The 23585-nt window shown below is 42.0% G+C and overlaps 1 protein-coding gene across 1 annotated transcript; it reads right to left on the minus strand.

Moving 5' to 3' along the window:
* Positions 1–2124: 2124 nt before the first annotated feature.
* Positions 2125–14231, minus strand: LOC115152358 (G1/S-specific cyclin-D1). The gene is made up of 5 exons (XM_029697144.1): positions 13746–14231; positions 12307–12522; positions 11744–11903; positions 9133–9281; positions 2125–5019 (listed from the first exon to the last, which is right to left on the minus strand). The coding sequence occupies exons 1-5, from the start codon at positions 13941–13943 to the stop codon at positions 4864–4866; spliced, it is 879 nt and encodes a 292-aa protein (XP_029553004.1). The 5' UTR covers positions 13944–14231; the 3' UTR covers positions 2125–4863.
* Positions 14232–23585: the final 9354 nt, after the last annotated feature.

Consider the following 23585-nt stretch of genomic DNA (forward strand, 5'->3'; position numbering starts at 1 on the left):
AATGTCATTTGTTGTTATTTAATGTTTTTGCATATTGCCTTAACATGTTGCCTGGGGTACGTTGTGCAAATGTGGGCATGTTTACATAATATTGCACTCACATCCATTGAACTGTACAAAGCTAGCTAGCTAGCAAAAACAACCTGAGTGACAAATGGACTCTATTGCAACTCCAAAAATTTTCCAAGTCGACTGACAGAATTGATTCTTGCTCTATCACTGATGGGAGTGTAGATGCTGTTGTGATGGATTCGCCAAGCACTGAAAGACCTGCACAGGAGATATTTCAAAGGTATGTAGCCTTTCATTCTCTGTTCACCTCAAATAACATGTTTGGCTGTAAAATGACCCCCCCCCCCCGCCCCCCTTTTTGCTCTCAGAACAGCCTCAATTTGTCAGGGTCTGGACTCTACAAGGTTTCAAAAGCGTTCCACAGGGATGCTGGCCCATATTGACTTCAATGCTTCCCACAGTTGGGTCAAGTTGGCTGGATGTCCTTTGGGTGGTGGAACATTCTTGATACTTTTTTACCAGGTAAGTTGACTGAGAACACATTCGCAATTACAGCATCAACCTGGGGAATAGTTACAGGGGAGATGAGCTAGCTGGAAGCTGGGGATGATCAGGTGGCCATGATGGTATGAAGGCCAGATTGGGAATTTAGCCAGGACACCAGCCTTAACACTCCTACGATAAGTCAAGACAACCATTTAATGTCCCATATGAAAGAGGACACCCTACACAGGGAAATGTCCCCAATCACTGCCCTAGTTGCCTCCTACTGGTCCTCCAACACCTCTCCAGCAGCATCTGGTCTCCCATAAAGGGGCCAACCAGGACCAAATCTGCTTAGCTTCAGAGGCAAGCCAGTAGTGGAGGGTGGTATTCTGCGGAGTGTGAAAAACCCAGCAGAGTTGCAGTTCTTGACAAAAAACGGTGCACCTAGCTCCTACTACCATACCCCCTACTACCATACCCCATTAAAAGGTTCTTACATTTTTTGTCTTGCCCATGCACCCTCTAAATGGCACACATACACAATCCATCTCTCAATTGTCTCAAGGCTTAAAACTCCTCCTTTAACCTGTATCCTCCCCTTCATCTACACTGATTGAAGTGGATTTAATAATTGACATCAATAAGGGATCATAGCTTTCACCTGGATTCACCTGGGTATTTACATGTCATTGTGGACGCTACATCAGTCTACATGTCTGAGCTGAGCAGTGTGTAATTTTGTCAGATGATATTAAATATGCCAAACATTAAAGGTTTGTGTATCTTGGCTACAATGGTATTTTCATTTGGTAAAAAAAAAAAAAAAAGAAAGTCAATTTCGGTTATTAATAGCCTATTTCACTCTGGTTGTTGGCGCAATCTGTTGTATGGTGAACATGGGCTTCATCAAGCTTTATTTGTCAGTAAATCTGGCTTTGATAATAGCCTGTGCTTACCCAGCCACCAACCTCACTTCATGTCACTGGCGCAATGGCGCTGTCCCAATGAAAACAGTGCTGAAATGATCATGTATTTGAGAACACACAACAATTGCTTTACATGTATTATAACAGTTGGATGACTTTGAGTTTCACGTAACCACGGCTCTATGAACTAAGCGGTGCATTCAGCTGACTAAATTATTTTTACACCATCGCAGCAGCGCAAAAGATTCAGGGCTGACCACAAATAATTCGGGGCTAAAGCCCCAAAATCCCGATCCTGGTGAGGTCCTTGCCTGTGGGAAAGGATTAGGGTTTCAGCCTTTCTATTCCCCTATACAGAATTCTCCCTTCAAAAGCATTCCATGCATAACAAAATAGAATGTACTATGTCCCTCTCCTCTCTCGCTCTTTTCTCTCAATTCTCCTTCTCTGTCTCTTACCCCCCTTACATACACACGCATGCATACGCAACCTGATGTCTTTTCAGCAAATTTTCCCCACTAGGTAGGAATCAAAGTGACTAGGACCTGGATAGCAGCTTCATATCCAAGCGGATGTATTTACTTTACTTTGGTCACAAAGACCAGAAACGTATTTACTTATGTTGAGGCAAAACCAACAATATTGCCTCCATATGGAACACTCTAACATACCATGAAGAGAAAAGATGCAGTAGTCTTTAGGGTTATTTATTTTTTATTTTTTTATTATTGTGCAGCAAAAACACATGATTGATAACATCATGTCTCTGGTCGTTTGGAGCTGATGACATGAGGTACATTTTTTATCAAAATGGTGTTAAATCGCTATCAGAAAACAACCTATGGCTTAATAGGTAAACATGCCATTTACAAAAATCTGTTTTCAATTTGTACAAAAGCTTTATAAATATATATATATATATATAGAAGGGCCATCAACGGCCTAATGGGGGATAGTCTCTTTTAATGAAACAGCTTAAAAAGGAGTTATAAAGGTGTTTTAAACTAGTTATAACAACTTTCTAACATCAGGTTGGTTGTTATGTCACCAGGTTCAATCAATGCTTTCTACTAGCTCCCTGAAGGACCCATTTGGATAATAGTATTCAAATTTTCAAAATGGACAGACAAATAAAAAAAGATACAGTCAGAATTAAAGTAAAACTCAGACGAAATAATCAGACATTTTTGTCTGTAGCATGAGGTATAGTGAAGGAAACAGGAGCTCTATTTTTTACGTTTTCTTTTTTTCTTTTTTGGAATAGAGCAGAAATCATAAAACATAGTAAAAAAAAAACTGATCACATACCAATACACTACAAATGACAATGTCAATAATATCATAATTGTCTATGAGAAAGTCTATTACATGGCAGTATATTGACATTTAACTAATACAAATATCCACAAAATAGCAGCAAACACTTTGAGAAAAAAAGGATTGTTTTTCTTTTCATTTTCATTTCAATTAAAGTCATGAAACTTTGCTGGGAATATTCCTCCATAGCAGCTTGTTGTTAAGAGTGTTAAAAAAAAATTCTGTCACTGTACAATCAAACCGTTTGCCCACATACCTTATGTCCCCCATCACTCCCCTCGCAACCCCATAGCAACTTCAGTTATTTCTTCCAGCTTCAACAATACGCAAAAGACATCTTTGAATTTGTGCAAAATTATTTAAAAGCCTTTTCAATTTTCATTTGATGACAAGGGAAGATTTGAGACATTCCTCTTTTGAATTCTAGTTTTTCCTTAACATTCAGTACACTAAGCCAATGCAATGATTTCAAAGTAATACTTTGAGTGTACTTTTACTTCGCATGCCTTTCAAAGTAGAGCCAAAATGTTGTATTTTGATTGGATGAAATTCTGAATTGAATGGTTTGAAATATTTACACATATGAAATAGCTTTCTGTCATCATGATCCACACTGGCCTTGAAAAGAGAATATTCTGCAATAAATAGTTCTTAGCGTAACTATAAATTACAAGCCTCAGATGCAATTCAAGCAGTTAGAAAAGTGTGTTATCAACTGTCATGAGGAGAATAGGTAGATGGGTGCCTTCTTGCGTGGATGGGACCACCATTTATCACTGTCTTTACTACTAAGATGTCAGAAAGATGGGGTCCAGGTATTTTGGCTAGACAAATAGATTAGATTTGCCCAAAACATCCTAATATGTCCTGCCATTCCCACATAACACCATGTTTTGAAACACTCTTCATCCCAGAGGCTGACGTTGTTCCCAAACCATTCCATTACGTTTAGTCATGTCCCATATGGTTCTTCTCAAAATAGGCAGTAAGGAGTTATTGACCCAAAGTGCTTTTTTGATGGAATGGTTTTTAGATAGTAAAACAGACTTACAATTCGGTAAAGACTGTGGACTACGTTAGCTTAACATAGAGAGAACCTACAGGACAGCTAGCTAATCATCCTGTAGCAGAATGCAATGTTGCAAGCATTCAGTATAATATGATCTAGACTTCCTGCAGATATTTTGAAGTAGCTGTACTTCACTGGTTAGCTTGCTGTCTCCGGAAAGCAGTGTGTTAGCAGTTAGGACAGAAGCCTAGGTAATCCACAGACCTCTGATGACAATTGAATAAGGGCTCTATTCAATTAGTATCGCTGAAGCGTTACAGATTGCGCGATCAAAAATGCAAAGGTAATTTCCGATTAAGCCGACATACGAAGAGTTTACAGTTAATGCAGTCTCCTCTGACGCGGGAACATTGCCTTTAAATTTCAATCATGTCGTAACGCGGAACTTCCGCGATATGGATTGAATAGAGCCCTAAGTATGCTAAACAAATGAACATTGTATGGTTACGTTCTCCATAAAAAAAGAGGAGATTAGAAGACTGATTTTCAAAACAATATCATGGCCACGCAAGCATGACCACACCAAACTAACCAGGGACAACAACCCCCCCCCCCCCCCAAATGGGTTTACCATACCATAAAACGCCTATGTCATCAAACAACTCAGGACTAGCTTTTTATGTGAGAAATTGCAGGTGTATTATGCTCAATCTGTCCAAACAACAACAAAAAATACCTAGTTCATTATTCTCTAGTTGTCTATTCTGTTGTACATACAGCACTACATTTCTTTTTTTTCTTATTCAAGTTTGTTTTGTCTAAAATACATAATGGGAACCATGCCCAATTGATGCTGCCTCAAACCAGTGAGGGGACAGAGAGCAAGTGTACGCATGAAGCCCTGGCTGATCCCTTACAACACCTGTTAGGAGCCAGACAGGACGTTCAGGCCAGACCCTATGCTGCGAGCACAGGTGTGTGAGTAGGTGAGAGCGCAGTCAGCGGGAGCGGTGCTGCTGAGACAGTGTCAATCAGCGCGTTCTCTTCTCTCCCCGAAGCCCTATCCCCCATCCATGGCTACTGCTTAGTGAGCACCAGAAAAGACTGTCCAACTCAGATGTTCACATCTCTAACGTCCGTTGGCGTGCACGACAGGTCCACCTCCTCATCCATGCTCTTGGTGTCCGTGGAAACAGTGTGTTGCTGTGCCTGACGGAGACTGGTCTCCAATAAGGACTCGATCTGTTCCTGACACGCCCGTAGACAGTCCTGCAGAGGGGGGAGAGAGAGGCATTGTTCGTGATGACATAAGGACTGGTGTTGGATCGTCTCTCAGCAACAAGCACCACTTACAGTCATGGACATTTGTCTAACAGGTGGCTTTTTTGCCTGCCTTCTAAAACAAATCTCAAACAATCGGAACAATCTGAAAACATACGCAGTATTAGAATGGTATGACCATGCTACCAATGGTATACCGTGTAGGCTTTAAGGAGTGGTGACAACACACAGAACCACAGAGGCAGAGTTGCACTCTAGTGGGAAGGGCTGTGACTGTGTGAGGATTAGGTGGAAGAGAATACATCCAGAAAGACTGGAAACCCAATCTGCTAGCACCAATTCCTGGACCCAAAACAATAGGAGCGAAAGCAATTCATTGGGCGAAGGATAAGAGGGGCAGACCCTCAGTCAGGTGGTGCAAGGAGAGCCCCAGGGACATCATTCTAATGATTACGGTTCTTATTACCTGGATCAAAGAGACCTGGAGAAACTAGAGCAGTGGGTGAGGAAGGCTTCAGAAGTAATTCTATTACTATACAATACTTCGATATTACCCTTTGATTCAAATAATAACAATACACTGAACAAAAAATATAAACGCAAGATGTAAATTGTTGGTCCCATGTTTCTTGAGCTGAAATAAAAGATCCCCCAAATGTTCCGTACGCACAAAAAGCTTATTTCTCTCAAATGTTGTGCACAAATTTGTTTACATCCCTGTTAGTGAGTATTTTTCCTTTGCCGAGATAATCCATCCACCTGACAGGTGTGGAATATCAAGAAGCTGATTAAACAGCGTGATCATTACACAGGTGCACCTTGTGCTGGGGACAATAAAAGGTCACTTTAAACTGTGAAACTGTGAAACTTTGTCACAAAACACAATGCCACAGATGTCTGAAGTTTTGAGGGAGTGTGCAATTGGCATGATGAATGTCAGGAATGTCCATTAGAGCTGTTGCCAGAGAATTGAATGTTCATTTCTCTACCATAAGCCGCCTCCAATGTTGTTTTAGAGAATTTGGCAGTACGTCCACCCGGCCTCACAACCGCAGACCACATGTATGGCGTTGTGTGGGCGTGCGGCTTGCTGATGTCAATGTTGTGAACAGAATGCCCCATGGTGGTGGGTGGGGTTATGGTATGTGCAGGCATTTACTTTGACAAGATCCTGAGGCCCATTTTTTAAGGTATCTGTAACTAACAGATGCATATCTGTATTCCCAGTAATGTGAAATCCATAGATTAGGGCCAAATGAATTTATTTCAATTGACTGATTTCCTCATATGAACTGTAACTCAGTAAAACCTTTGAAATTGCTGCATGTTGCGTTTATATTTCTGTTCAGTATAATAATAATAATGATACTAATAATAATTTTTGACATTCCTTTGAAATAATGAGATTACAGTGCCCTGCAAAAGTATTCATCCCCTTTGTTATGAAGCCCCTAAATAAGATCTGATGCAACCAATAACCTTCAGAAGTCACATAATTAGTTATATTGCACACAGGTGGACTTTATTTAATTGTCACATGATCTGTCACATGATCTCAGTATATATACACCTATTCTGAAAGGCCCCAGAGTCTGCAACACCACTAAGCAAGGGGCACCACCAAGAAAGCGGCACCATGAAGACCAAGGAGCTCTCCAAACAGGTCAGGGACAAAGTTGTGGAGAAGTACAGATCAGGGTTGGGTTATAAAAAAATATCAGAAACTTTTAACATCCCATAGAGCACCATTAAATCCAGTATTGATAATTGGAAAGAATATGGCACCACAACAAACCTGCCAAGAGAGGGCCGCCCACCAAAACTCCCAGACCAGGCAAGGAGGGCATTAATCAGAGAGACAACAAACAGACCAAAGATAACCCTGAATGAGCTGCATGCTCCACAGCGGAGATTGGAGTATCTGTCCATAGGACCACTTTAAGCCATACACTCCACAGAGCTGGGCTGTACGGAAGAGTGGCCAGAAAAAAGCCATTGCTGAAAGAATAAAATAAGCAAACATGTTTGGTGTTCGCCAAAAGGCATGTGGGAGACTCCCAAAACATATGGAAGAAGGTACTCTGGTTAGATGAGACTAAAATTGAGCTTTTTGGCCATCAAGGAAAACGCTATGTCTGGCGCAAACCCAACACCTCTCATCACCCCGAGAACACCATCCCCACAGCGAAGCACGGTGGTGGCAGCATCATGCTGTGGGGATGTTTTTCATCAGCAGGGACTGGGAAACTGGTCAGAATTGAAGGAATGATGGATGGCGCTAAATACAGTGAAATTCTTGAGGGAAACCTGTTTCAGTCTTCCAGAGATTTGAGACCGGGACAGAGGTTCACCTTCCAGCAGGACAATGACCCTAAGTATACTGCTAAAGCAAGACGTGAGTGGTTTAAGGGGAAACATTTAAATGGTTTGGAATGGCCTAGTCAAAGCCCAAACCTCAATCCAATTGAGAATCTGTGGTATGACTTAAAGATTGCTGTACACCAGCGGAGCCCATCCAACTTGATGGAGCTGGAGCAGTTTTGCCTTGAATGGCCAAAAATCCCAGTGGCTAGATGTGCCAAGCTTATAGAGACATACCCCAAGAGACTTGCAGCTGTAATTGCTGCAAAAGGTGGCTCGACAAAGTATTGACTTTAGGGGGGGTGAATAGTTTGTTTTTTTGTCTTATTTCTTGTTTGTTTCACAATAAAAAATATTTTGTATCTTCAAAGTGGTAGGCATGTTGTGTAAATCAAATGATACAAACCCCCAGTTGTAAGACAACAAAATAGGAAAAATGCCAAGGGGGGTGAATACTTTCACAAGCCACTGTATGTACTAAAATATGACATTAGGACTGAGTTGTGTCCTGTGTTTGTTATGCAAATATACACAACTGACTTTGTAGTTGCAAGGAAAGTGCATTTATTCATGGTGCCTCTTTCTTTTTTTATTTCTTTTTTCTTCACCCTTTCCTTTTGGACTCCACAAGAGCCTGGCCTCCTGCATCAATGACAAAGGGGACAACGAGCGAGAACCTTTGCACGTTGTCGTCGACTGCACTGGAGTGAGGGACTGTTCGCTCGCCTCTCATTTCCTGACCTATTCAGAGACAGGGTTTATGGCCTGGCTACCTGCTGCTCTACATCCCCTGTCTCAGATCTCTCAGATCTCTCTCTCCTCTAGTGCTGAGTGATTAGTACTTTTTGAGGTCAGTTCGGGTTCGGTTTGATTATTTCAAAAAATTACAAATTTGACTCCGGTTTCGCTTATTTAAAAAAAAACATTAAATGCAACATGCATTATGGGAGTTGAATGCTGTAACAACACAGAATATTTTTTATAAAAATATCCCATGATGGTAGTGATTGCCCATTATATCACTTATTAACCATAATTTATTCACATTACTTTACAAAATATTTCAGATGTTGTGTTTATTACATTTGTTTTATTTGATGACTTTACTACTTCATTCCAAGTCATCATCTCATCTCTATAGAGCTGCTGCACATGCTGTCTTACAAAAATCACTATTTTAGTAGTTCAAAGTAAATAAGGCACACTTTTATGACTGCTGAATACCATCTAACAATCACTTAGATCATGTACTTTCAGGTAGAGATACCATGCGAAGTAACTGCTCTCGATCCTTCTCAATAACGCATTCTTCGGGCCTCTTACATAGCAGGTATAGCAGACATGAGTCAGTCACGGTCGCATGATGAGGTAACCCTGCCTACGAACTTCAAAACCAGTGTCTGCCCTCGGCCCAAGTGGGAATTTCCTCTTGCTCTAATGGTCTAAGACGTTGGTTGCTCCCGTGGGAGACCCGGGTAACTGATACTTGGGGTTAATGCTCAGGACTACTCCTCTCTTGTTCTACTGTCACCCCCTCTCCCCCACGAGTTACCACACAGTGGAAGCAATCCAATCAATAAAAGGCTGGAAATCTGTGGAAGATAAAAGACGGCCACCCATTCCATTGCAAAGCTAGGGAGAACGGTTGCACATTTACTATATTAGGCTCTCTAGTCACATTTCTAAGCTATATGTTTAATTTCAAAAATGTTTGCATGAGACTTGGTTGTCCTTACATACCGGGTCACTTCTGATGACTTGAGACAGGAAGTCAGTGAGTTTCTGGGATGACAGTGCATCGTCCATGCTCTTCAGATTCAGCCCCTGGACAGCAGCCGCCACACTGCCCGCTGCGATCATTGACGGAGGGTTGGCAATGAATTTGACATCTGGTGGAGAGAAAAGGAAAAGAGAGAGAGAGAGAGAGAGAGAGAGGCAACAGGTCAAATTCCTGAAGCAAGGCATTTGATCCACAAATAATTCACACAGCAACCTTGTTCATGGGGCAGCTCACTGGCTGCAGAGCGGCAGCTCAGGCCATTGACACGGGTGCGACAACAAAAGAGAGATGACACCCTGGCAGTGAGGGGTGAGGCGGAGGTGTGGGGGAGGGAATGAGGGTTGAGAAAAAGGAGGTGGGACGAGGGGGACGGGGCAGCGTAATGTGGCACAACCAGATAATGGCAAGGCAGAGAGGAGAGAGACACTGTGCATCCAACAGAATCAGAACAGAGGCACCATGCTGACATGTGGCAGTATGCCCTGACTGCTACTGAGGAGCTATGCTGTAGGTCCCAGTCACACTGCCCCCCCCCCCTCCCCCATTACACTCCTATAGCCATCATCCCCTCCTACTCTCTCTATCCTCGTCTCTCTATCCTCAAATTTGCATACATACAAAACTTTGTTAAGAGCAAGGAGGAGCAGATACAACAAATGACATAATCAAATAAGAGGTAAGACATATTGCTGGAATCTGATGTTGGTGATAAATGATCTATTCAGCTCAAGAACTGCTTGATAATCACACAGAGAGAAAGAGACAAGCTCATGAAATGCAGATGTATTCTCCCCAGACCCTCTTCTCCCCCCTCCACCTCAAGCCCAAACCCCCTTTCCCCTTCTCGACAGCCTCAGTATGCAATAAATCACTCTTCAACTCGCTTGGCTTGGACCCCTCTCTGGAAAGATCATGTCTCACTTCCTCTTTTCAAGTGCTTAGAGAGACAATAAATCTACTCCAGGCAGGGGCGCTCACACACGCACCACATGTGCACACACGCACACACACAAACACACACACACACACACAGAGGGGCTCCTCAGACGATGCACATTGTGTGAAACAACAGGTCTAATCACCAGGCTCAGACCATTCATTTGACCATATTAATTAGGGGGCCTCTCAGTCTAGGAGACGAGCCCCCTTTACACCCCCCAACCCAATGGGTATGGGGCTGGGGCATCATTGTGCGTGAGCTCCCATTGCAAGGGCCTGCACCACAGAGAGCTTAGAGAGGAGGGTTGAGGAAGAGTGCTGCGAGATTAATTGAACTTGCATAAAGGCAAGCCAGAGAGCCATTATCCAGGCCCATATCCCCACCAGATCTACCCAATCCTAGCCTCCCTATAAAAGAGAAAGGAAATAAATGCTTGCAACCCTCAAGATGAATGCAGGAATGCCAGCCAGCAGCTGCTCTTAAGGAAAAAATATAAGGCAAGAGACTCCACAGTCTCTGAAAAAAGGAAGATATAAAAGGGGATACATTTCTTCTATGCTGGCAAGATGAAGGAAGTAAATGAATGTCACAAAGGTGTATCAAAGAATATTAAGACACACCCCTGATACCAACAATGTTGCAGCAGGTCAGAACTCGTTAAGTGCCTTCCTTAGAGCCATTACTCAACACAAAAAAAGCACATACAGGACCTTCAACATGCTTTCACACACTCCCTTGTCACTTCCTCCCTACCTTATTCTGTTTGTCTATTATTTCATACAATTGGAGTTAACTATTGTAAGTGATCATTTGTTAAAAGTATCCTTATTGCTTCACTCTTAATTCCCTTCCACTACCAAAAGAGAGGCCAGGACCTTTTTATCTCCATGCCACCAAGGGTGCACAACAGAACAGGGCAGGGCCTAGGCCAATAGGCCCATTCAATCCATTAAATTAAGCACTAACTTCAAACAGCGCGTTGAGTTAAGTCTTCCCCCTGACCTACCACAAGACAGAGGGGCTTACTCTAACACAAATCAAATGTTGTTGAGGGAAAGCAATGCAGGTTGGAAACCTATAGAGCAAGACATCTCTTCAATGTAACCTTAAGTAAAACTGCCTGCTATTGGGTCCAGACCTTCTATTGTGCAGGCTTATGCTAGAGCTTAGTCCAAAAGGTAGAAATTAGTGTAACAGCAGCTACGTCAAAGTATATTCCTGAAGCATCTGACGCTCAGATGTAAGACAGCTTCGCAGGGCCTGTTCACAAACGAACACAACTGTTCTGGAATGTGTCCAGCTTGTGATGTATTTACCAGAACCGTCTACACCAAATCAAACCTCTTTCACTTCACCAAACGCCAAGTCAAGTGGTTCAAATCAAGTTCAGGGCAAAAGATAACGGCATAACTGTTACAAAAGTATGGGAGTTATCATGCCATTGACAAACATCAACATCAACCGCTTGCCTTTGGAACCCCTCGTCACAGTAGCAATCCACATCAGGACATCTAAAACCCAGGGGACATGTAGGACTACAACCTCCTTCTAAGTGAACAGCATTAAACAGCAACAGAAGAGCAGTCAGCAGTGTAACAACAGGCAGGTGGTGGTTGGACTCCAATGCATACCTGTAGCACAGAGAGCCACAAAGGTCTGGGCATGCTTGCACAGGATTTGCTTGGTGTCCTGATGGATGGGTAGCTTGGAGAGGAAGTGGTCTATGAAATCGTGTGGAGTAACTGAGGCTAGATCCCATTTCAGTTTGTTCAATACCAGTAGCTCCATTTGCTGTAGAGGAGATAGGAAGAGAGAGAGAGAATACATGTAGTAGGACACCTGCAAGGGTTCAAGAAACCAACACACCACTAGAGGGTGGGCATGCTCCACACAGGCCTATGATCTGCCACAGTGCCAGTGCCATGACAATGACAATCATTGACGTTAGGGGAAGTAGGTTTAAGACATTTAGTTACAGAATGTCAGTTATTTTCTCGTTAAAATGATAATAAAATGATTTATCTCCCAAAGTTAACTTTGGCTAAACTGAAAAAAATCCACTTATAAGAAATTATAGTTCTTATTATAGTTCAAATATGTCAAAAACACTAAACTACATTTTACAATACCTCCTAAACATAATCTACATGTGTTGGTTATAACTGATGAGAACATGATGTGGAAGTCAAATTACCAGCAACTCGCCCGTCCGGATGGAATTGTCTGTGTATATGCACAACTTCTCAGCTGTTAGAGGAATGGTCTCCTTCATTTTAGACGCCAGAAACATGCAGGTAGCGCCCAATAACTGTAGCCGAGTCTTCTTCGTGGGTTCAACAGACAAATATCTGTCTAAAAAATTCATAGCTAGGGGAAAAACCTCCTCTTCGCATTTCTGTTCCTCACAGACCTGGAATCAAAAGCAAAACGAGTTAGGCTACACATCCAGTCTATATAGGCTACACATCCAGTCTATAGGCCTATATCTCCATAGGCTACAAAACTATCAAAAATAACAAACAATAACACGAGTCATACACGCATGCATATAAATGCATTTTATGTGCCTGTGAAGGAGATCTAAGACGTTTTGGATAAATACATAAAAATTGACAGACATTTCGCTAGTGGACACAAAGGTTGATCTCTGCAAGGCAAACGCATGGCTTGCAGAGCCATATTGTAGTTCGCCATATTTTCAAAAAATATTTTTTAATATTTCAAAATTGATTTAGAATGTAACATTGGCATGTAAACATTATTGTGCTTTTCTTTCATCGGACAGAAGTGTCATATTCCGAATATCTAAAATAATAATGTTCAAAATGAGTTATATTTGTAAGCCACTAGAAATTGGACAAGCAGCATGCGCACACATCTCAAAACAGCATGCAACTTTAACAATTCATTTTAAATATCATCTTCCACATCACGAAAACATTTTTACCCTGTTAATGTTAATCAATGTGTCGTCTTACATAATAGGTCACCTTTATTACGTTCTCTCAAAAGGGATCGAAGCCATTAACCCATTTTAGAGGCGACCCTTTGAAACTCCCAAATCGACTTGGATTGTTCAGTTGCTTCAACTCTAAGAACAATTATGTAGGCTAAATTTGTTTTATCAAGTGGAAACTTAACAATAGAAACAAAGTTTCAAATGCATCCGAGGTCGGTGACTATATGGAGAACAGCTGTGACATGGTTATTACACGTTTTAAACCACAAAGTAGTGCTATAAACCACAAGAAAACAAAGAGGGCGAACACTGGCACTAGTGACGGCATACAGTACGTGTACATTGACATTCATTAAGAAGGTAATAATACTAAAGTGTTACATTTTGTTCACATGAATATAATCCATGAGGAAATTTGGCGTCATTTGCAGCACGTGTCAGGTAAAAATAAGGCTCAATGAGTCACACAGACAACCTCTATTTAAGTCCAAAGTTTACGCGATCGCTGGGTGAATAATGTAACAAACACATGACATGAACAACACAGGACAAGCGATCGTTATAGTTGCATGGTAGTAATGTATTTTGCCTACATTCCAAAGGGCATAGACCAATGACACGATTCAGATCATTGAATGTTTACGAATCTGTTAGAAAGGGTTTCTTGCACAAACCTCCAGCATCCATGTAGAAACAATTCTCCTCATGCAGGGTACAATCTCTTTCTGTACACATTTGAAGTAGTTCGTTGCGGGGAGATAATTGTCTTCAGCTTTTAGCATAGTCTGCAGAACTCTGTCGTTGAGCAGGTTCGAGTCTTGGTAAGCTCTCCGGATGGTCTCCACTTCACAGCACAGCAACTGGTGTTCCATTCCGGCAGTCGCTTGAGCAATGAGAGAGACAGAGAGAGAGAGAGACTGAAAGAGAGTCTGAACTATTGCTTCCCCCCAAAAAAATTCCGTGGATGTTGCTTTGCCTCTGTCTGCTGCGACTGCTATGTCGAAGCTCTCAGGAGGCGACCAAACTTTGATCAGCTTTCCTCAATAAACTCCCCTCCCCTCCGCGCACTGGGGAAATGACGTGACTGTTGTTATGTAGGTTGGTTATGGAGCAGATCAAAGGCAGCTTCGACCATGAGGGTGAGGGAGGGAGAGAGAGAGAGAGAGAGGCCCAAAAAGAGAGGTCCGCCTCAAAGAAGGGGGCACGTTTTAGAACGCTATTCCACATAAGCTTTTAGTCCCTTCCCATCGCCGCCAGTGTATGGGCTATTGGAAGTGGGAGGTCTCAGGTCCGTTTCTGGAGGCAGTAGGATAGGCGAGGGTCTGATTGTAGCTACTGCGAGGTACCAGTGGGGGAAGCAGAGATGCTCGGTGGCTGGATTGGAGGACTCATGTAACCTTTATTGTTCGTGTGGCCTCTTTTTTTTTTTTTTTTACCCATGCACAACAAGTACTTTGCCTAATATTAACTAGGCCTACAAGTACAAACCTAGTAGCCCCCCCCCCCCCCCCCCCGAGAAAATAAGAAGTAGAGGAAGAAGGGACATAGGCTAATAATAGCGTTATTAGTTGTACAATTGGGTTATTCTTTTTTTTTATGTGCGTTTATTGTTTTGTATCGTCAGGTATTACTGAACTGTTGGAGCACCAGCGATAACATCTGCTAAATATGTGTATGCGACCAATACCGTTTGTTTTGAGTAGGATGATGATGATGATGATGATTATTATTCTATCTCTGCACACGTGTTCATTGTCATGATAGCAAGGCAAATATTTGTTTTAATTTGTTAATCTGAATCTGCAACAACAAAAATATGACATTTTAACGAATATTCTTTGCGTATATATACACGCCAGCCGTAAAACTCCAATGAATTGCGCCAAAGTAATATCTTGTAACAGGACTATTTGGCTAAATGGCAATAATCAGGACTAGACAAACTATTAAACTAAATGAAAACCATTGTCAATGAAAATGAAAGTAAGAAATAGTATGGAAATCAAAATAGAAAACTTCACACAGTAAAATAGCGTTTTCCCGTTTACACTGAGAATTACAGTAAACATATTCAGAGTCCATATTTTGGTCGTTCAACAGATGCTCTCATGGTAGTGAGTGCATTCATATTCATACATGTTCCTCATGTGAATCGAACCCACGACGCCGGTGTTGCAAGCTTCATGCTCTACCAACTGAGTCAAACAAGACACCTGTTGATACTATTGTGAATACATAACTACCTTTTGAGTATTCATATTAATACACTGAACAAAAATGTAAAAGCAACATGCAACAATTAAAAATATTTTACTGAGTTACAGTTCATATAAGTAAATCAGTCAATCAGTCATTAGGCCCTAATCTATGGATTTCACATGACTGGCAATACAAATATACATCTGTTGGTCAAAGATACCTTAAAAAAGGGTCTTGGATCAGAAAACCAGTCAGTAACTGGTGTGACCACCATTTATCTCATGCGTGACACATAGAGTTGATCAGGCTGTTAATTGTGGCCTGTGAAATGTTGTCCCACTCCTCTTCAATGGCTATGCGAAGTTGTTGGATAGTGGCGGGAACTGAAACATGCTGTCGTACATGTTGATGGTGGCGGATGAATGGCACGACAATGGGCCTCAGGATCTCTTCACGGTAGCTCTATGCATTGAAATTGCCTTTGATAAAATGCAATTGTGTCTGTTGTCCGTAGCATATGCCCACCGCCACAATGGGGCACTCGGTTCACAACATTGACATCAGCCCACACGAATGCCATACACACTGTCTACCATCTGCCATGGTACAGTTGAAACCAGGATTCATCCATGAAGAGCACACTTCTCCAGCGTGCTAGTGGCGATCGAAGGTGAGCTTTTGCCCACTGAAGTCGGTTAAGATCAGTCAGGTCAAGATCCTGGTGAGGACAACAAGCATGCAGATGAGCTTCCATGAGACGGTTTCTGACAGTTTGTGCAGAGATTATTTGGTTGTGCAAACCCCAAGTTTCATCAGCTGACCAACTGGCTGGTCTCAGACTATCCCACATGTGAATAAACTGGATGTGGAGGTCCTGGGCTGGCGTGGTTACACATGGTCTGCGGTTGTGAGACCGGTTGGAAGTACTGCCAAATTCTCTAAAACGATGTTGGAAGTGGCTTATGGTAGAGAAAATCATCTGGAAACATTCAATTCTCTGGCAACAGCTCTGGTGGACATTCCTGCAGTCAGCATGCCAATTGCACGCTACCTCAAAACATAACACATATGTGGCATTGTGTTGTGTGACAAAACTGCACATTTTAGAGTGGCCTTTTATTCCCTCCAACACAAGGTGCACCTGTGTAATGGTAATGCTGTTATTCAGCTTCTTGATATGCCACACCTGTCAGGTGGATGGATTATTTTGACAAAGGAGAAATGCTCACTAACAGAGATGTCAATAATTTGGGTGCACAACATTTGAGAGAAATACGCTTTTTGTGCGAATGGAACATTTCTGGGATCTTTTATTTCAGCTCATGAAACATGGGACCAATGTTGCGTTTATAGAGGGTGAATGGGCAAAACAAAAGATGTAAGTGTCTTTGAACGGGGTGTGGTAGTAAGTGCCAGGCACACCGGTTTGAGTGTATGAAGAACTGCAATGCTGCTGGGTTTTTTCACACTCAACAGTTTCCCGTGTGTATCAAGAATGGTCCACCACCCACAGGACATCCAGCCAACTTGACACATCTGTGGGAAGCACTGGGGTCAATATGGGCCAGCATCCCTGTGGAACGTTTTTTGGCACCTTGTAGAGTCCATTCCCAGATGAATTGAGGCTGTTTTGAAGGCAAAAGAGGGTGCAAATCAATATTAGGAAGGTGTTCCTAATGTTTTGTGCACTCAGTGTAAGTTCAGAAATGCTAAATATTCACTTACTGCACACTGTTTTAACCAGTTTTAACACAGTTACAGCCATCAGTATTTTTCAGTGACAATACTTTTGCGGCGTCCATCTTCCGTTTCCACACAGTTATTCGGAGAGGCAGATAGCTAATTAGCACAGGGGTGTAAACAAGCCTTGTAACATGGAAATATGCCTGTGTGGTAACCATAACCCTATAAAGGTGTGTTGTAATTTAACCTTTTGTTTTTTGAAAATGATTTCTTGCTGATATGAAAGATACGGACCTTATGTTTCCAAAACCGTACCGCAAGCGATGCGTGTTAATGTTTAGAGCAAGCTTTGGCGCTTTTAACTAAACTCCCCCATTTCAGAAGATACTATCGTCAATTGGCGCTAAAGCAGTTAGCGTCTATGAGTGGCATAGGTTAGGCTACACAGAGGGATTCTTCCTGTTGGTATGTTCAGGGGAATAGACCAAATGGGGGGCAAGACAGTACAATTGAAAGACTACTGTGTACTTCTCTTATTTCACTGTGACTTCCTGGTCTATTGCCACATATGAGCAGCAGAGGAGCTATGTGTCTGTATGACAAAGCTGGCCTAGCCCTGTGTAGGACAGCTTTACTTCAGTTCCAGGAGCGCAGAGTGGGTGAGGTGGAGGTGGCAGGGTGAGGGCAGTTTAGTTTTCCCACATTCCTGCTGCATCCCAGTCAGTGGATGGCTTGTTTGAGGCCAGAGACCATTGACGACTACATGGTGTGTGGAAGGAAGACCCTTGGGGAGAATGAACATTCAGGATGCACAATCAACAATGTGTAATTATGCGATCTATGATCTTTATTCTCCCACTTTCCTGACGTCTTCCTCTGCACTCTCTGTGCCATACACATGTAGGTGTGCTTGAGGAATAGCTACTCATTAGCTGCCAGCAGGGCTGGCTGTTTTTAGTTGCCATGGATAACAAAATAAACTAAAATAGAATGTGAAATTATCGTCATTGCCAGTGTTAATGTGAAACAACATCAAAATAACTTCTGTATCAAAGAGCACTCTTTGGGCTACATTTTTTGCCATATCTCAGATCTCCATGTGAATATAAATTCCAGTTCGTTGAAGAAGTCTGAACCTTGACAACCCCATAAATCAGGCAACATAATGGAAAGTCAATTACATAGGGAGGGGTAGAGTACCATGTAACAGCAATACAAGATTAATGTCCACTACTCTCAGTCTTCTGACCACAACACTGTGACCCCATAGCTGTAAATCAACTATACTTGAAGTGATTCCAAACCCAAGGAATCTAGAACTCATAGGAGGGAGTTTGGATTTCTCTCATAACCTGTGTCAAAGGTTCCAAGTGAAGTAACTGTTTAAAAAGAAAGAAAGTGACATTGGCCCGTGAAAGCAACAAAGGCAATTATATTTTGATGCTAGGATATCTTTGTACAGTATGGCCTGGATCATCTTGGTGGGGTTAGGGTCATTTTGGTCCTGTCCTAAGCGTGCTCTTGGTTTACTGGACCCATAGGTCTTGATCTGAATCTTTGTCTTAGCAATCTTTGTCTTAATTTTATCAGTGTTTACCATGTTATTCGTTATTTGTTATGTTTCTGTTAATAATATCATTATTCAAATAGGTAAGAAGTAATTAGCAATAATGATTAGCAGTCGTTATCAATAATTAGGACAAGAGTCTCTGTCAATGCTTACAGGAGGGACTATCATCACACCTTCCCCATTGCAGTGTTGCTTGTTGAAATGAACTTTTTTTTGTATTCAAACGTTAATGACTTGATTATGTAGTGGGGTTATGCCGTGGCCTGTGGGTGAGAGGTTTAGTATATACCTTTATGCCTGCTGTAAGTTTCAACTGATCTCTAGGGCTACATTCTCTCTCCCGTCTCTCTGTATATGCGTCCCAAATGCACCCTTTTCCCTTTATAGTGCACTATTTTGACAAGGGGCAGAGGTGGAAAAAGTACTAAATTGTCGTACTTGAGTAAAAGTAAAGATACCTTGATAGAAAATGACTCAAGTAAAAGTGACAGTAAAATACTACTTCAGTTAAAGTCTACAAGTACTTGGTTATAAAATGGAATTGCTCAATTATACTGAAGTATCAAAAGTAAAAGTATAAAGCATTTCAAATTCATTATTTTAAGCAAAACATATAGAAATACAAAGGGAGGGTATATTACTTTAATCTTTAGAAGTTTGCCAGTAAACTACCAGAATGTTGGTAGCTTTGGGTGGGAATTTTATGAGATGACATGTGGTGGCCTTTTGGGGTACTTCAGATTATCACAGGTGTCTGTAATTATCTCTGACCCTCTGTGTGGCCTTATCACAAGTAAAATATATACAATTATCAAATAACACCAAAAATATGATGACAAATCGCACAATGATCTTTTTTCCCTTTTATTTACGCATGGCTAGGGGCACACTCCAACACTCAGACAGTATTTTCAAATTAAGCATTGGTGTTATGTGAGTCCACCAGATCAGAGGCAGTAGGGATGACCAGGGATGTTCTCTTGATAAGTGTGTGAATTGAATATTTTTCCTTTATAATGTAACAAGTACTTTTGGGTGTCAGCGAAAATGTATGGAGTAAAAAGTACATTATTTTCTTTAGGAATGTAGTGAAGTAAAAGTGAAAGTTGGCAAAATTTAAATAGTAAAATAAAATACAGATACAAAAAAAAACTACTTAAGTAGTACTTTAATGTATTTCTACTTAAATACTTTACACCACTGACCAGGGGCCCATTGGGCTCTTGTCAAAAGTAGTGCGCTATATAGGGAATAGGGTGCCATTTTGGATACATCCATGTGATTCATTCCCAAGCCGCCTGTGCCTTTTTGAAGCCCCTGTGCTGGAAATGTTTAATGTTTGTGCTTTTCTAAGAACTAATTTCTGTGTTCTATTCATGTGCTTTTCTAATAACCGTTTTCTGTGTTCATGTAAGTGATTGACTGAACGAATCCTCACTATCAGTAGCAGCAATTTGGCATTACGCCCAGACTTGTTTTCAGAACGAATGATATCTCAGTTTAGAGAGAAGAACACTTGTGAGGTATTATTGGTCTGTCACATGTTATGAACCAGTATTGGTCGGTCACATGAATGAAACCAAATGGTAATGATGAATTAATTATGCTAAATCATGCAAATATAACTTGTCTGTGTATAGCTGTATATAAGACAACTGCTGGGACTGCCCCAGCAGAGCTCCTGATTGACATGTGTACTATGGTGCATAGAGTTAGTTGGAACCTCTCCAGTGCGGTGATAATAAAGGATGATTCATTTAAGATTGACTTTGAGTGTCCCTGGTGGTAATTTCTACAACATGGTGGTGAATTTCCACGACACAGCTCTCCTTTCTCCCTGACCAGTGTTTTATGCAGCAATGATGATGAAGATACATTCAGTGCCAGGCAGAAGAAATTGCCCTTTGAGAAAGAGCTGGCATTTCTGTCTTTCTGTGAAGATAAAGATGAAGTGAGCGACCTGAAAGCTTTAGTTTTGTGGCAAAGTCTGTTATCCTGTGAGGGAGGAGGGCTTGTGTGTCTTTATCCCTCACTCACTGGATCCCTAATCTCAAACCCAGAAGCAAATCTTGCGTGCTTGCTGGGCAGCTACTTAATTTTAACATTATTTAACATTTATGACTGGATCCCTAATGTGTTTAATCTTGTCAATCAAAATTAATATTATACATTTATAATGCATGTGTGATTGTGCATACATTGCTGAATGACAGAGATTTAGAATTTTCAGCAAATTGAGATATGAGCAAATAAATATTTCCCAATCATTACTAATGGAAAAAACACTATTTTGTGCTCTTGAAGAACTCAGCCAAGTCAAGGCTGTTACCCACTCAAATAAAATGTTTTCATACACATTCCTTGTCTCCACAAATTTCCCGAATAAAGTAATGGCACCGGAGGGGATGGATGCCGTTTTACGGGCTCCTCATCAACTGTGCTATTTTGTTAGTTTTTTGTTTGTAATTGTTTGTAACTCATTATGTACATAATGTTGCTGCTACCATCTCTTATGACCGAAAATCGCTTCTGGACATCAGAACAGCGATTACTCTCCTCGAACTGCATGAAGATTTTTTCTTTAATTAATAAGTCCAACGCAAAGGATATAATGCTTTGTCGAGACAAGGCCCAAATCCCCGTCATCAGCGTGGAGAAAAGATGGAGAAAATTGGGGAGGAGGCCAGGGTGACTTGTAATCATTGGAAAACAAATTGGACGATCTACGATTAAGACTATCCTACCAATGGGACATTAAAAACTGTAATATCTTATGTTTCACCAAGACTTAGCTGAACGATGACACGGATAATATAGAGCTGGCTGGCTTCTCCGTGTTTCGGCAGGACAGAGCAGCTACGAGACGAGGGACGGGGGTGTGTGTCTATTTGTCAATAACTGCTGGTGCGCGATGTCTAATATTAAAGAAATCTCAAATATCTACCAAGAGAGTTCTCATCTATATTATTCGTAGCCATCTATTTACCACCACAAACCGATGCTGGCACTAAGACCGCACTTAATGAGCTGTATAAGGCCATAAGCAAACAAGAAAATGCTCATCCAGAAGCGGCGTTCCTAGTGGCCAGGGACTTTAATGTAGCTAAACTTAAATTCGATTTCTACCAGCATGTCACATGTACAACCAGAGGGAAAAAATATCTAGACCACCTTCACTCCACATGCATAAAAAGCCTGGTGGCCAACTACAAGAAACGTCTGACCTCTGTGATTGCCAACAAGGGTTTTGCCACCAAGTACTAAGTCATGTTTTGCAGAGGGGTCAAATACTTATTTCCCTCATTAAAATGTAAATCAATTTATAACATTTTTAACATGTGTTTTTCTGGATTTTTTTGTTGTTATTCTGTCTCTCACTGTTCAAATAAACCTACCATTAAAATTATAGGCTGATCATTTCTTTGTCAGTGGGCAAACGTACAACATTAGCAGGGGATCAAATACTTTTTTCCCTCACTGTATCCTCCTGATTCCTGCTTACAAGCAAAAACTAAAGTAGGAAGTACCAGTGACTCACTCAATACGGAAGTGGTCAGAAGACGCTTATGCTACGCTACAGGACTGTTTTGCTAGCACAAACTGGAATATGTTCAGGGATTCATCCAATGGCATTGGGGAATATTGCACCTCAGTCACCGGCTTCATCATCAACGACATCGTCCCCACAGTGACCGTATGTACATTTCCCAACCAGAAGCCATGGATTACAGGCAACATCTGCACCAAGCTAAAAGCTAGAGCTGCCGCTTTCAAGGAGCGTGACTCTAATCCGGACGCTTATAAGAAATCCCGCTATGCCCTCATACGAACCAACCGTCAATACAGAACCAAGAATGAATCCTACTACATCGGCTCTGGCACTCATCAGATGTGGCAGGGCTTGAAAACTATTTCAGACTACAAAGGGAAACCCAGCCGCGAGCTGCCCAATGACGCGAGCCTACCAGACAAGCTAAATGCCTTTTATGCTGCCTTTGAGTCAAGAAACACTGAAGCATGCATGAGAGCACTAGCTGTTTCGGACGACTGTGTGATCACACACTCCATAGACAATGTGAGCAAGACCGTTAAACAGGTCAACATTCTCAAAGCCGCGGTGCCAGGACATGTACTCAAAGCATGCGCGGACCAACTGGCAAGTGTCTTCACTGACATTTCCAACCTCTCCCTGTCTGATGAGTCTATAATACCTACAGTACATGTTTCAAACAGACCACCATAGTGCCTGTGCCCAAGAAAGTGAAGGTAACCTGTCTAAATAATTACCGCCCCATAGCTCTTACGTATGTAGCCATGAAGTGCTTTGAAAGGCTGGTCATGGCTCACATCAACACCATCATGCCAGAAACACTAGACCAACTCCTAATCGCATAACGCCTCAACAGATCCACATAAGACACAATATCAATCTCACTCCACACTGCCCTTTCCCACCTGGTCAAAGGGAGCACCTATGTAAGAATGCTGTTCATTGACTATAGCTCAGCGTTCAACACCATAGTGCCCACAAAGCTCATCACTAAGCTAAGGACCCTGGAACTAAACACCTCCCTCTGCAACTGGATCCTGGACTTCCTGATGGGCCACCCCCAGTCGGTAAGGGTAGGCAACAACACGTCTGCCACGCTGATCCTCAACACTGAGGCCCCTCAGAGGGTGCATGCTTAGTCCCCTCCTGTACTCCCTGTTCACCCATGACTGCGTGGCCAAACACGACTCCAACACCATCAATACGTTTGCTGATGATACAACAGTGGTAGGCCTGATCATTGACAATGATGAAACAGCCTATAGGGAGGAGGTCAGAGACCTGGCAGTGTGGTGCCAGGACAACAACCTCTCTCTCAATGTGAGCAAGACAAAGGAGCTGATCATGGCTATTGGAAAAGGAGGGCCAAACAGGCCAGGACAACGGGACTGAAGTGGAGTAGGTCGAGAGTTTCAAGATCCTTGGTGTCCACAATACCAACAAACTATCATGGTCCAAACACACCAAGGCAGTTGTGAAGAGGGCACGACAACACCTTTTCCCCCTCAGGAG

This window comes from Salmo trutta, chromosome 17 (genome assembly GCF_901001165.1).
Source record: "Salmo trutta chromosome 17, fSalTru1.1, whole genome shotgun sequence".
NCBI classification, from domain to species: Eukaryota; Metazoa; Chordata; class Actinopteri; order Salmoniformes; family Salmonidae; genus Salmo; species Salmo trutta.